Source organism: Caretta caretta, chromosome 1 (genome assembly GCF_965140235.1).
Source record: "Caretta caretta isolate rCarCar2 chromosome 1, rCarCar1.hap1, whole genome shotgun sequence".
Classification (NCBI taxonomy): Eukaryota; Metazoa; Chordata; order Testudines; family Cheloniidae; genus Caretta; species Caretta caretta.
The window spans coordinates 29,905,992-29,920,243 of NC_134206.1; the positions used below are offsets into that span (position 1 = coordinate 29,905,992).

The 14,252-nt window shown below is 45.9% G+C and overlaps 1 protein-coding gene across 3 annotated transcripts; it reads right to left on the minus strand.

Moving 5' to 3' along the window:
- Positions 1 to 8,558: 8,558 nt before the first annotated feature.
- Positions 8,559 to 13,386, minus strand: LOC125629380 (uncharacterized). Of its 3 annotated transcripts, XR_012667713.1 has the most exons (3): positions 13,277 to 13,386; positions 12,340 to 12,464; positions 8,559 to 9,511 (listed from the first exon to the last, which is right to left on the minus strand). XR_012667713.1 is itself a non-coding variant. In XM_075126895.1 (2 exons), exons 1-2 carry the CDS (start codon positions 13,249 to 13,251, stop codon positions 9,107 to 9,109), a joined length of 1,131 nt encoding a protein of 376 aa, XP_074982996.1. In that variant the 5' UTR covers positions 13,252 to 13,270; the 3' UTR covers positions 8,559 to 9,106. The 3 variants fall into 3 exon arrangements, 2 of the variants coding, with proteins under 2 accessions (XP_074982996.1, XP_074982994.1); XM_075126895.1 differs by lacking the exons at positions 12,340 to 12,464; positions 13,277 to 13,386 and adding an exon at positions 12,526 to 13,270; XM_075126893.1 differs by lacking the exon at positions 13,277 to 13,386 and having other exon boundaries at positions 12,340 to 13,270.
- Between the last annotated feature and the right edge of the window lie 866 nt (positions 13,387 to 14,252).

Genomic DNA, 14,252 nt, shown 5'->3' on the forward strand with positions numbered 1-14,252 from the left:
ATCCAGATCTGAGCCATGAGTTCATCCTTTCTCCTTCATGGCATGTGACACACACCATAACAAGCAAGTGATGTGCTATAAATGATTACTGAGGATGCTCTGCATCCCATCGAAGATGCTCAGTACCCTGAAAGATTGGGCCATAAATGAGGGAGGGGCATAAAAATCTCCCTTTTCACTGAAAGAGAAGACAATTTTTCTAAAGGTCAGTTTTGTTGACAGCGCTTTGCTTTAAAACCAGTGTTGGGGACAGAGGGCAAATACCCAAGGGCATAGTTAAATTTATTTAAAATTTGTTAAACTGACAGGCCTTTTCTCTATAGCTTCCTAATTACTTTATTTAAACAATATTTAAACAAAGTGGCTCTGCAATGCCAGCTTAAATGTATTCATATGATAACGTCTTCAGGTAGCTGCTCTTCGGTTATTTCATTATTTGGAAAGGGAACTTCTGTCTAATGCCTCATTAAGATTCAGTGGAATCTTTCTTGCTTCAGTAATTTTCCTATTAAATTACAACTATTAGCAGTAGTTTTTTCACCCTAAAGGAAACCAATAAAATCACCCAAGCTAATGAAGTTGTTTTCAGCAGGAAATACCTCGTTACGGGGGTACTTCTAATTACTGTTAAAATGAACTGGAACTCACTGTCTCCAGAATGGGATGTCCCAGAGCTATAAACCAAAACCATAAACATCTGTGCATCTCCTAATCTATTCATTTAACCTTTTGTAACAGCAACACAACCTCAACTAATTTTTAAATGCTGGTAGGCTTTACAATAGATAGATATAAAAATGTTGATGAACAGAAGAAATAGAATTCAAATTTAGGTGGGATTTTCCCCCCAATGAGTAATTTGTTTCCTTTTTTTTTTTAAAGAAAGCAAACAAAACACTAACAACTGGAGTTTATTTTTCTCTATAGTGATTATTCTGGCCTCATTTTATCTCTCTGCACTAATTGCTATGTTTAGCTACCTCTACGTTGCAAGACTATACTGAGAAGGAATTGTGATACAGTTTATATAGCAGAATGCATTGAGCAAACTCAAAAACCAGAGTTTCAGACTGGATTTAATTAAGATAGCTTTTCCTTGCTTTAGACATAAAACTGAACTGAAAGAATAAACTAAGACCCAGAGTCTAATCTGAAAAACCCCTACTCATGGACTAGATTCTGCAATCCTTAGACAGAGTAGCACTGACTCTTGCAAGCAGCCCTGTTGACTTCAAAGGGGCTATTTAGCTGAGTAAGTGATGCTCTGTGACAAGAGTGCATACTCTGAACCTATCTGAGAACTCTTCACTCTGGCAAGTATTACTGCTTAAGTCAATCTTTGTACTTGTAAGAATAAGGACTACTCACATGGGTTTTCAGGATGATCCCTTTTATCTTTCAAAACTAAGACTAATTCTCTGAAATTGAAGCAATGAAATCACAACAGGCTCTGGCGGAAGTACAACCCTGCTGTAAAAATGGTATTTTCAGTCCAGTGCTCATTGTCTAGGTGACTTTCATATCAGCTTTGCCCCCCTTAGCAGAAGAAAAGTGTTTGACTAACTGCCAGCGTGCTATACCACCAGTTCAATGTGTTAATTATAATCTCAGTGTGTCATGACATCTCACAGGTCATCACAGCTGTCATTTATCTATTTGCATTACAGTAGCACGTAAAGTCTCCAAACAGAACTGGAATCAGTAATTGGAACTGAAGCCCTGAGCCTGCATAAACAAATCTATATAAGTAACTTCACGCACAGGAGTAACTGCATTGAACTTAAATTTACTCTTTTATAGGTGTTTGCTCATTGTGGCCTTAGTTAATTATGCTGTTGGTGAAGCATGAGCCAGAATACAATCCATCTCCTTCTCCCATAGAAATCTGGTCTTAATGATCCATGAATTGCTTTGAAGAGAAGGACTAAGGCCTTAAACTGGCATTGGAAACTGACTGGGAAACAGCGGAAGGGCTTGAGCCTGATGTGTTCACTGGGATCTAAACCATGGAGAGGACAGGCAGTTGCAATCTGTACCAGCTGGAGCCTGTGTGTTGTCTTGATTTCACATTCAGCTTCCGATGCACGGAATTACAATAATGCAGCTTGAAGGTGACAGATGCATGGACCAGTGTGGCCACGTCCTCCTCCAGGAGAGAGGAATGAAATTTCCTTGTGAGCTGAATGTCAAAAACATTTTTTGATAATGACACTAACTGGTCATCCATGTGACCTGAGGAGCCAGAACAGGACCCCGCCCCTGCAATGTTTTGCACCACTTGGATGAATGTGTGGTGAAAATGAGAAGCTTGAGTTGTTCTTAACTGGACATGGTCTTTTCATTAGTGAATCTATGGATTTCAGTCCTTAAATATTGCTTTTAAAACTTTTTTTGTTGTCTGTATTTATTGTTACCGTATTGGGTGATGTAAAGACCTTTAATGACATGGGGTTTTTGTTGTGATGATGTCATAGGGTGGTTGACCCCAGTAAATGAAGTAGGTCAGCTCCCCTGTGCTACAGAAGGTGCTCCATTTGGCCAATTATGAGGGCTGGGCAGCACCTGGAGTCTATAAATGGTCAAGGAGTGACTCTACCAGAGGGAATCCCAGTAGGCTGGTTCAGTCAGGAAGGGCAAGTGAGAGCTACCAGAGACTGGAGTGGTTGCAGGGGGAAGTAGAAGGTGGTTCCTGGGAGAAGGCTGAAAGCAGGAGAACAGCCAGAAGGAGCTGTCTCCTGGCTCTACGCCCCAGAGCCATAGCTAAGGGTTGGAGAGGGCTGAAGGCAGGGGAGCATTGCAGGAGCTTACCCACTGACATCTCTAGAGCCAGAGAGCTGGTCCCAGAATAACTGTGAGTGGGCCAGGAGGAGTGAAAGATGCTCTCCTGGCAAGAATGCTCCCAGCAGACCTGCTGTGGGAGTTGCACTGAGAAAAGATGGTTGCACTCTGGTTGTAAGGCCTGGGGTGTCTGTCCTGGTACCAGGCCAGGAGATAACTGATAATTTGGGCACGGTCAAAGGCATTAGTGTGAGGTGTTGAGGGATGAGGTCTCATGAGTTTAATGACTGCTTGCACTTGGGTGAGAAACAGACGTGTTTAGGGCTCTTGTCAGAGACAACGCTTTGGTAATAAAGTAATCGCACAAGGGCTGTTTGCACTAAGACTGTTCGGACTGTTTCAGGAGGCTCAGGAGGGAAACTGAGGTAGGTGCATCTGTCATGTTGTGGACTGCTGCAGGACACATGGCTGCTCTATGACAGATTCCATTGATATTTGTCTGTCACATTCACCTTCTCTATACTTACATATGGTGAATTTATCATCATATATATATAATGGATGCTCTGTAGGAAGAGATACTTTTCTATTATATGATACTTTTTTTCCTTAGAAGAAAAGTGGAAAAAACCCATCGTTCCTGTGGAAACACGAACTTTTTTATTTTTATCCAAAATCAAAAGTGAATTCTTTCTACAAATGGAAGTATGGAAACAAATTGTGAAACGTTTTTTCTTTTCTTTTTTTTTTTTTTTTGGACAGTGGTGAGATCTTCCTCACAGAGCTTTACTGGGAAGATCAATCTTAATTTGTGACAATGATTTTTTTTTCTGTGCTACTGTTACTCCCCTCTGTATCCCTGATACATAAATAAACTCTTCTGGAATTTCAGAACACCAGACGTTTTTAAGCCCTTTTTCTAAAAAAAGATGTCCGTGGCAGAATAGCCTAATTGTCCTGAAATGCATTTCAAACACAATAACAAGGAGAAGTGTAACTAATAAATGTGATAGTTATGGTGGTCATGGATAAATGTACTTAAGATGACTAGAAGGAAGGCAAGCATGCAGAATAGTTTGCAGCTGCAGCACTTACATGATTTTCATAAAGCATATTTATTTACAAGTGTCCCTTCTCACCAGTTGGCTATGTTAGTTTCTCACCACTGAGATTTATATGAAAATGCAAATTCTGACCAGCAGTGTTATGAACTGATAAGCACATCCATTTAGGTGCTCTTAAAGCATTAAATGAAATTAACAGCCCCATTTCATCTCATTTTGGTAAGGTTATTATAAACTACACTTTCCTCCCATGAAATGGGGTTATATTGACTAAAGCTATTTCTTTGTTTGTTTCTGCTGTAAGGTAGCCTCCGGGCTTGACTAATGTTGTACACTGATATGTATATTTGGGCTGAGGAGGCTAGGGAGTGGTGTGTGAGGGGACAACAAACCTCTACTGATCTTTTAAATCTGGTTCTGAAATCGCTTGGATTACACTGTTACTAGTCTCTAAGGTGCCACAAGTACTCCTTTTCTTTTTGCAAAGACAGACTAACAAAGCTGTTACTCTGAAAACTGTTACCTGCTTATCACTGTAAAGCACTCATGTGTGCTCTGCTAGTACGGGGCCGGATGGAGCCGGGGGCCTTGTAGCATGTTCTAGCCACTGCCCATGACTTGAGCTCTGCAAAGGGATAGCATGCATTTCCCTGAAGTCCATGCTCTACCACATGTCTAGGTGGGGATGGTCAACCCCCAAGCAGACTGCACCTTCTCATGGCCATAGAATAGTGGGGTGCGCATCAGCTAGTTTCCCTTCTTGGAGCTCAAGAGCACAAAGAGGAAATCCTGTCCAAGTTGCTGTCTGGGTTCCCAGCACCCTCTTTCTGCTATAAAGTCACTTGCTCAGCACACCATATGCTTTTGCCACACAATTTTTAGATGCTAATTGTAAGTAGGCGGGATGGATCATGACCATGGGATAGCTAACTATTTAAAAGGCCCATGTATTTGTAATTAGCCATAAGTAGGAATAATTGGCAAAGGGATGGGGCCTTGTGACACACAGAAATCTCACACCAGCAGCGAAGGGGTTAAGGAGTACCTATGGGCCCCACCTAGCTCCACCCCACTATACCTGCAACCAGTGCCGTGCCAGGAGGGGGAATAAAAAGAAAGAGCTGGCTCAGTTCATAGCTGACTGGCCAACAAGGTGGATGTAGGTCTGCCTGAAGGGAGCTTTGCCTGCAGAGTGATGTGCCTGCTAGCCAGCCAGTGGAGAGGAGCATTTTAGACCCTAAGAAGCAAGTGATATGCAAGTCAGAGACTGTTTGGGAACAAAGGAAATGGTAAGGATACCCCACAAGAAGACTGGCGGATGGCTCAGAACTGAGCTGGATTTGCTTTTGTTCTAAAAGATTTGAGGCTATGTTACCCAGGGTTTTCTGAACTCAAAGCAGTGGTAACTCAACCGTTTCTCTCCAGGCAGTGTTGGGAATAAGTCAGTAGGGACAAAGCTCCTTCATCTGATAAATGGTTGATGCAACCCAGAGTGCATTTACTTAAAGCTACTTTTTATGAGGTCTCAAATGCACACACACACAGGTACTATAGCCATAGGGTCCGAGCACCCTAAACATTAGTTATCCAAAGTCTGAGATTGTTTCAAGTGATCACCAGCTGGGGGCCCTTCTTCCCTCCAGTTCTTGAGGAGTTTAGGTGTCAATTCCTTGCCCAAAAAATGCTTCCTCAGTCTGTGACAAAGTGTATTCTTTTGCTTAATCTTTTATAGCTAACTTAAACAGAGCACATAACTCAGTGACTGCTAGTGGGTTAGTGTAATGGCATAGCACCCACCTCTCATGAGTGCCCCTTCTGGTCAGGTGTGTCTGCAGTCTTTAAACAGTCCCAGCCCTGGTATTGAGCTGTACCTCCAGGGCTTCCTCCCTAGAGGCAATGGTTTCACCCTCTCTTGGCCCTTCTGGCCCTAGTTAGGCCACTACGTAGTTCATATCCCCTTTATTACTGTCCAATTGTAGGTCACTTCCCCATGGCCTATGGGGGGAACCTGGGACCACACACTATTCTAGGTCCCAGCCCAAGGACCCTAAGAATAGCAGCCACACATCACTGTGTCCCCTAAACTAAACTGCTTTCAGTTTCCTAGGCCACTTCCCCATAGCTCCAGCCTTCACCAATGCTTCACCCTTACCTCAGGGCTCTTTGTTCAGGCCTAGCAGCCAGTGGTATAATGGATAGATGTCTGTGTAGGGGCTTGTGCAGGAATTTAAATTTGACCGCTTTTGGAGGGTGCATTAAACATATACATTCTACACATTAAACCACATCAACACCGTCACCTTCATCATATGCAGAGAAATAAACAGCAGTACACTCACCATTTCAACAAAAATCCCTGTCTCATGGAGCCATCTGAATAAATGTATCACAAGTACTTAGCTGTGGTGGGGTCACAGAGCTCCCCAGGCCACAGCAGGGAGATAGAGCTAGTCCAATCCCACCTAGGACCCTGGGTACATACTTCAGTGGCTAGCTAGTGGCATCTGCCCATGCTGCCATAGCTACAATGCTATTGTTACTCAAGTTAGCTTTGATCTCCCTAGATCAAAGCTATCTCAGGTATACCTGTGTGAGCTGCATTCACACCTACCCTAAAATCTTATGATGTCACAGATGAATTACATGTGTAATTGTAGGACCGCTGAGCCCTCTGTTCCACCAATCTGGGCTGCCTCTCTCACTGTGATGCTGATGTCAGGAAACAAAATTCTGGCAGGTACTGCATTTACACAGACATCCACAGGCAACCCAACTGAGTTACACAAATGCTCTCCCAGCTACTCATGAACCAACAATAAAGAGGCTCCAGGCAATTCCCCCCAGCTCTCCAGTCTTGTACCCCAGAACTGTACTGTCTTGCACTGGTCAGAAGCGTGGCCAGTGTAAGTTCATTACCCAGTCCACCCCTCCCTCGATGTGGAGAGGACACACACTAGCCTTTGTAAACTGAGCTGAGATTTTCCAAGCACTTCAACCAAATCACACTGTTTTAAGTAAAATATAAAACAGATTTATTAACTGCAGAAAGATAGATTTTAAGTGATTATAAGTAGCAGGCATAGAGATCAGAATTGGTTACTTAAGAAATAAAAATAAATTTGCAGTCTAAGTTCTACAAACTAAACAGGATTTGAATCAAGCAGTGTCTCATCCTAACAGATGGTACAAACAGGTCACAGATCTTCAAACACAGACTGGACTCCATTTCCTTCCTGGGACCACCCATTTCCAGTTCAAAATCTTTGTTCTCCAGATGTTCCTCCAGCGGTTGAGCTGCGGGAGGGGAGAAAGGCCGAGTGATGATGTCACTTCCCCTCTTTTATATTTTCTTCCAGCTTGCTGAAAAGATGTTTGCTATGACATGGGGATCAGGCAGTCCCCATTGGTCAAGCAATCTCCATTGCATATGTGTTCTCTCTGAGAAGTCTCTGGGATAGTGGATTCTTCCTTTGATGGGTGCTGATGAGCCATTGATGACCGTCTGGCTATCTATGGCTACTCCATTGTTGTACCTGAAAGGCTGGTTGTGGGTGTTCCCAACCTCACAACATACAGTGACACATACAGCAATACTTCATAACGTCACATACAGTCCAACAGGATATTAATGTTCAACAGATCAAGACTTTTAAAATGATACCTCACAGGGCATTCTTTGTACAAAACATATCATACTCATATCACCATGGTGAATATGGGAGTTCCAGGGTGCTACTTTGAGGTACAGAGTGTCACACATATCTTAAATGAATGTCAGAGTATCGGTGTGTCTGGGCTCTCTTTGCCATTTTCTGACAAATGTTTTGTCAAAGTTCCCCACCAGCTATGTATACAGCACGAGGAAGCCACCCAAAACACTGTTATACATTTCAGCTAAATGCAATAATTGTCTGCTTCAAGGTTAACCAGACTCCTTTATGGGAGTGGGGTGGGGGGAAATATCAAAACATTCCCATGTCTCTGAGAACATGTGGCTTACACCATCTTCACTAAAAGGACTAATAATCAGGAAGCTATTCTACTACATCAATACGCTTGACAAGCTAAAAAATAGCTACAAGATTTCATGAATATTTTTGTGCAAATAGCATTTGTTAGTGTCAATACTTTCCCTTCTGTAGATTCTGAATTAGTGTCTATTCTCCTATTTAGTTAAAATTAAGCTCTTTTTTTGTTTACTTTTGCACCAAATTCTATTTTGGTAGTAAATGCATTACATTCTTCAGAAGGATGTTTCTCACAAAGTCCAGATGGCAGCAATAATAATTTATCTTTAGCTATAATGATTACATTCCCCAATCTGATATTATAAATCTATTTTCATTCGGTCATAGGAGTTGTGGCAACTCAGTGGAAAAACTACTTGTTATATCTTCATTTAGAAGAATTCAGTAGCTATAGGGCTATTGCTACATTGATAGCTTTATCTAAGGCCTTGTCTACACTATGAAATTAGGTTGAATTTATAGAAGCTGGTTTTGTAGAAAGCGTTTTTATACAGTCGATTGTGTGTCCCCGCACACAAATGCTCTAAGTGCATGTAGTTGGCGGAGTGTGTCCACAGTACTGAGGCAACCGTCGACTTCCAGAGCGTTGCACTATGGGTAGCTATCCCACAGTTCCCGCAGTCTCCGCCGCCCATTTGAATTCTGGGTAGAAATCCTGTGGCGGTTTAATGATGAGACAGAACCCAGCTTTTTGCAAGCAAGCAGGCTGGTCAGCTGAGATGGGCGTTCTGCCCCCCCGCCTTCCACCTTCTCCTTTTATTATATTTCTCCCCCCTAAGCATTACACACTGCTACCACAAAAAGATACACAAAGGAATGTATGACGTTGATTAATATACTTAGTTGCATCTATATCTACTACAATCCTGGTTCTCAGGCCTTGAGCCCAGGCTAAGAAAGCCTCCCACAATTGCTGTCCAAACAATCAAGTTCTCATGGTTCATGTCTAGCCCTTGTCCTTGGATAGAGCAATGTGTGCATTGCTTCTACGAAACAGTCAGGGTGTGCCCCGCCTGCTTCCAGGTGGAATAGCTAAACATTAACCCTTCATCTCCCCGTTTTTTATTTATTAATATTTGGCCATCTCATGGTAGCCGTCAATTTGTTTTGTCATGCTATTTAACTCCCAGACAGACAAGGACATAACCTGGGGAGCTTTCCAGGGCAAAATTTTACAAAATCTTAACAAGGAAAGAATACATTGTACACAGCAGCAGCAAAAAGTAAGCCCAATGATTACAAACACAAAATAACCAAAAGCTCAACATCTGCAATATAATCATCTAAAAGGGGTACACTTCTTTTAGGAAATAGCAGGCACAAAAGGCACACAATCATCACAGAATTAGCAGTGATTTGGGCGAGAATCGCCACAAACAAAGTCTCAGGAGTCTCTGGCTGTTGATCTGCTGCCAGTCTTCGTTGAGCCGCGGCGACCAATGCTTTTACTGCTCCCCATGTCACGGGCTGGCTTGGGACGCTACGCCTCCTCCATTTCCGTCCCGTCGTTGTCGACTCGGGGGGCAACGCGGTCTCCTCCAAGGTCAGCTGAAACTCCGGTATGGGATTCGACAGTCCCTGGTGCCATGCCATGTTGTTTAAGTGCCGGTCGCACACACCGAGCTGGAACCCACAACGGTCCTGCAGGGAGAGACACAGCAGCATATCCCCGACCCCAAGTGATTAGAGGTACTGGGCCCAGCCACTGTGGATCGGGCAGCTGACAGTAATAGACACGTGGTCTTTCCAGTACCTCAGATTTGTGAAAATGCCGATCCGCAGGGGTCTGCTGATCTGCATTCAGTGTTAAATTATTTAAAGTAAACAAGAGGATATGCATTTGTTGTTAAATGTCTCCTAAGGTTCGGAGACGCAGCTCCCCTTGTTTTAATTGTTTATCTAGCAAGGTTTTGAGTGTGCGATTGGCACGTTCAACAATGGCTTGGCCCGTGAAATTATAAGGGATTCCGTGTGTAAGACGGACGTCCCAGCGGGCACAAAAGGTGGAGAGGGCTGCAGAGCAGTAGGCTGGGGTATATCTGTTTTAATTTGGCAGGGGCGACCCATAACAAAAAGGCAGGCCAGCAAATGGTGAATAACTTTGTTAGTGGCTTCCCCATGTTGTGGGGAAGCCCAAAAAAAACTTAAATAAATATCAACGGAAACATGTAAAAACAAATAGGGGCGGAATTGTGGCACATGAGTAACATCCATCTGCCACAGCTGATTTGCTGCGGTACCTCAGGGGTTAACGGCATAAGAAAAAGTAGGAGCAGCAGCAGCACAGTGGGGGCAGGAACGAACAATGGAACGTGCATGATCAGCAGGAATGTGAAACTGCCGGGCCAAAACAGAGGCAGACTGATGAAAAAAGGCATGGCTTTCAATGGGGTCAGAAAAAAGGGAATTTACCTGACCACGCAACGCGCGACCGGCGCGTGCATTGCCCTCAGTGAGTGGCCCAGGCAGAGGGGTATGACTGCAAATATGAGCAACAAAATAAGGGAAATGACAAGTGGCAAAAAGGTGCTGCAAAAACAAAAACAGGCGAAGGAGGTCTGCATCAACCTGAGGGGTAATGAGGGCAAGGGGTAAATGATCAATTACCTAATAAACATAATAGGTATCCACAATTAAATTAAAGGGACAATCAGCAAAAGGTTGAAAGGCCAAAATAACAGCAGCTAATTCTGAGGGCAAAGGGGGATGGTAAAAAAAAACAATCTTTTAAATCTAACACACAAAGTTGATCGGTTTGAGGAATTAAATTTGGATTTGGCAAGCCAAATTGCAAGGGGCCCATAGGTTGGATGCGTTTATTTATTTCCCTTAAATCATGTAACAGTCGCCAAGCACCCGATTTTTTCTTAATAACAAACACCGGGGTGTTCCAGGGACTAGTGGAGCTCTCCAGTCGCTGTGCTTGCAAATGCTGCTGCACAAGCGAATAAAGTGCTTTTAGCTTTTTTAGAGGGAGGGGCCACTGATCAATCCATACGGGCTCTAAGGATTGCCATACCAAGGGTAAGGCGGAGGGCACGGTGGGTGAGGGAGGGTTTTGGGCCATCAGATGTTAATATCGAGGGTGGTGTCTAACTTTGTAAGTAAATCACGGCCCCAAATATTGAGGTGGACAGGGAGCACAAAAGGGCGGATAGTAGCAAGGGTATGGCCTCCCGGTTTAGAGACCGTGACCCAAGACAAACTTTGGCACCCGGGTTTACTACCCCCGATCTCCCACAATTCTTTAGAAGGAACCGTAGGCCAATTAACCGGCCACTCCAGATCACGAATCACCGTAACGTCAGCTCCAGTGTCCACCAGCCCTGTAAAAGGAACATCATCTAAGAGAAGTGTTAACTGAGGCTTCGAGGGGCGGACTGACATTGTCAGAGCAACAAGTGGAGAAGACGCGCTGTGAGATGGCGAGTGAGACAACGTCGATCCAAAGCCGCCTCCGCCCCGAGTTCGATCCTCGGCAGCTGGCACCTGATAGGGGACTAAAATCAATTGTGCAATTGACCGTCCACGCGGGAGCGACTGTGGAAGATGAGTCCACACCTGAACCTTAATAATGCCAGTGTAATCAGCATCAATGACCCCTGGAATGACAAAAAAGCCCTGTTTCCCAGCATGTGAGCGAGGGAGAACAAGACCCACAAAGCCGGCAGGGAGAGGTCCCGTCACCTGTGTAGGTATGGCACAGACCTCCCCTGGCAGCCGAAAGTCAGTGTCCTCCTGCATGATCAAATCAAGCCCTGCACTTCCAGCAGTCGCCGCCCTCATAGAGTCTACGGATTCCAAGGCAGAGGAGCGATTGCCTGAGTAGGAAACACCCCCGTTTGGCCCTGGGTTCGGGGGGGACCCGTCGCGCGGTTTCCCGACCCGCTACGACACTGATTAGCCCAGTGATAACCTTTCCCACACTTGGGGCACTTCTTTGAGGGTCAGGCTGGTGCCTTAGATGAGCGGCACTCCCGCTGAAAATGACCCTCCGTACCACAGCGGTAACAATGCTTCCCCTCCTTCCCAGTTTTTCTGAGGGCGGCAGCCAGAACTCCAGCCTTGTGGGCTTGTGTGCCGATGTTCTGGCACGCCCGCAGCATGTCTGAGAGCTCTAAAATACCAGAGGCTTGTGCTGCCTGGAGAGCACGGCGGCAATCCTCGTTTGCATTTTCAACTGCCAATTTTAACAGGAGCTCGTGAGCTGCCTCAGTGTTATCCACCTGTCGGAGGATAGCCTCCTGCAATCTGTTGGTAAAATCCAAAAAGGACTCTGAGGCACCCTGACGGATACTGACAAAGCTTTTGGTAGGCTTGCCTGAATCCGGGACCTTCTTGAAAGCATGCTGGGCACAGGTGGAAATAATGGGGAAGACAGCCTGAGGGAGTTGAGACTGCATCTCAATAGTAGCAAACGGGCCCTCCCCTGCCAAATGCTCATAAATGATACCGCGCTCTCTATGTACCTGAGCTTGGCGTTCTGCCATCTGCCGATACTCACTAAGCCAAATAACATACTGACTGGGTGACAACATCATGCGCAGCAGCGTTTTCCAATCCTCAGGGATTAGGGAGTACCCAGTACCTATCCCTTCAACGAGACCACGCACAAAGGTGCTAGTCAGGCCAAACTCACGAATTGCTTTCCTCACCTCTCTAACCACCGAGTATGACAAAGTGGTCCAGGTGCCCACGGGGTTGCCCTGGTCATCATTCTGCCAGGTCACCGAGCAAACGGAGACCAGATCAGCCAGCTCCTCCGCTGTAAGATCTGATCGAGCTTTCGCTGCGTGAACCATTTGTTGCACCAGCGAAAGCTTCTGAGCAGATGCAGATGACCCTCCGGGGGGCCCCACGGGGGGAGGGTGATCACACACCGGCTCCGGTGGGGAAGGCCAGGGAGGCGGTGGTAATAGAGGCACTGGGGGCGAAGCAGGGGGAGGGATGGCTGCAGGAGCGAACGGGGGCGGCGGGATCGGCAGCCCCTCTGTTGGTGCTGGAGAGGGCCTTTCCGAGGCGACACGCTGTGTCGCATCGCCAGGAGGGGGGATGGCTGCAGGAGCAGACGGGGGTGGTGAGATCACCAGCCTCGCGAGGGAGGGCCTATCGGAGGCGACACGCTGTACCACATCGCGGCAGAGGTGCCAGGCATGTAAAGCCTGCACGGGCGCCCGAGGCTCTTTGTGCAATGTCTGGCCCAATCGCTCCCAGTCTGCTAGCTTAAGGCTTCCGGCTTCAGGATACCACGGGCACTTGGCACACACCTCCTGTAGCAGGAGAGTAAGTGCTCGAGCCGGGCAGTCATGCTGAGCCTTACGCAGCAAATACTGCAGCTCATTGCGGTGTTGCACTTGCAAAGCAGAGAGGGAGCTTCCCATACTTACCACAATGAAAAATACTCACCGGGATCCGCGAAGCGGATGAGTGACGCGTCTGAAACCCTTGCCGGGTGAGGTGAGTGCTGAGGGCCCCACGTTTGGGCGCCAGTTGTGGCGGTTTAATGATGAGACAGAACCCAGCTTTTTGCAAGCAAGCAGGCTGGTCAGCTGAGATGGGCGTTCTGCCCCCCCGCCTTCCACCTTCTCCTTTTATTATATTTCTCCCCCCTAAGCATTACACACTGCTACCACAAAAAGATACACAAAGGAATGTATGACGTTGATTAATATACTTAGTTGCATCTATATCTACTACAATCCTGGTTCTCAGGCCTTGAGCCCAGGCTAAGAAAGCCTCCCACAATTGCTGTCCAAACAATCAAGTTCTCATGGTTCATGTCTAGCCCTTGTCCTTGGATAGAGCAATGTGTGCATTGCTTCTACGAAACAGTCAGGGTGTGCCCCGCCTGCTTCCAGGTGGAATAGCTAAACATTAACCCTTCAAAATCCCAATGCCTGATGGGGCTAAAACATTGTCGCGGCTGGTTCTCGGTACATATCATCAGGTCCCCCTCCCTCCCTCCTTCCCTCCCTCCCTCCATGAAAGCAATGGCAGACAATCATTTTGTGCCCTTTTTCCTGGGTTACCTGTGCAGATGCCATACCACGGCAAGCATGGAGCCCGCTCAGCTAACTGTCACCATATGTCTCCTGGGTGCTGGCAGATATGGTACTGCATTGCTACACAGCAACAGCTTATTGCCTTTTGGCAGCAGACAGTGCAGTATGACTGGTAGCCTTTGTCAACGTAGTCCAGGGTGCTCTTTTAACTGACCTCAATGAGATCAGGGGTGCCTGGGCAAACATGGGAGTGACTCAGCCAGGTCATTTCCCTTTTAAGTTTCATCTCATGGCGATTCAGTGCTACCAGGAGTCCTAGTGCACTGTCTTTTAATCAGCAGCCAGCAGTCATACTGCACCATCTTCTGCCAGCAAGATGT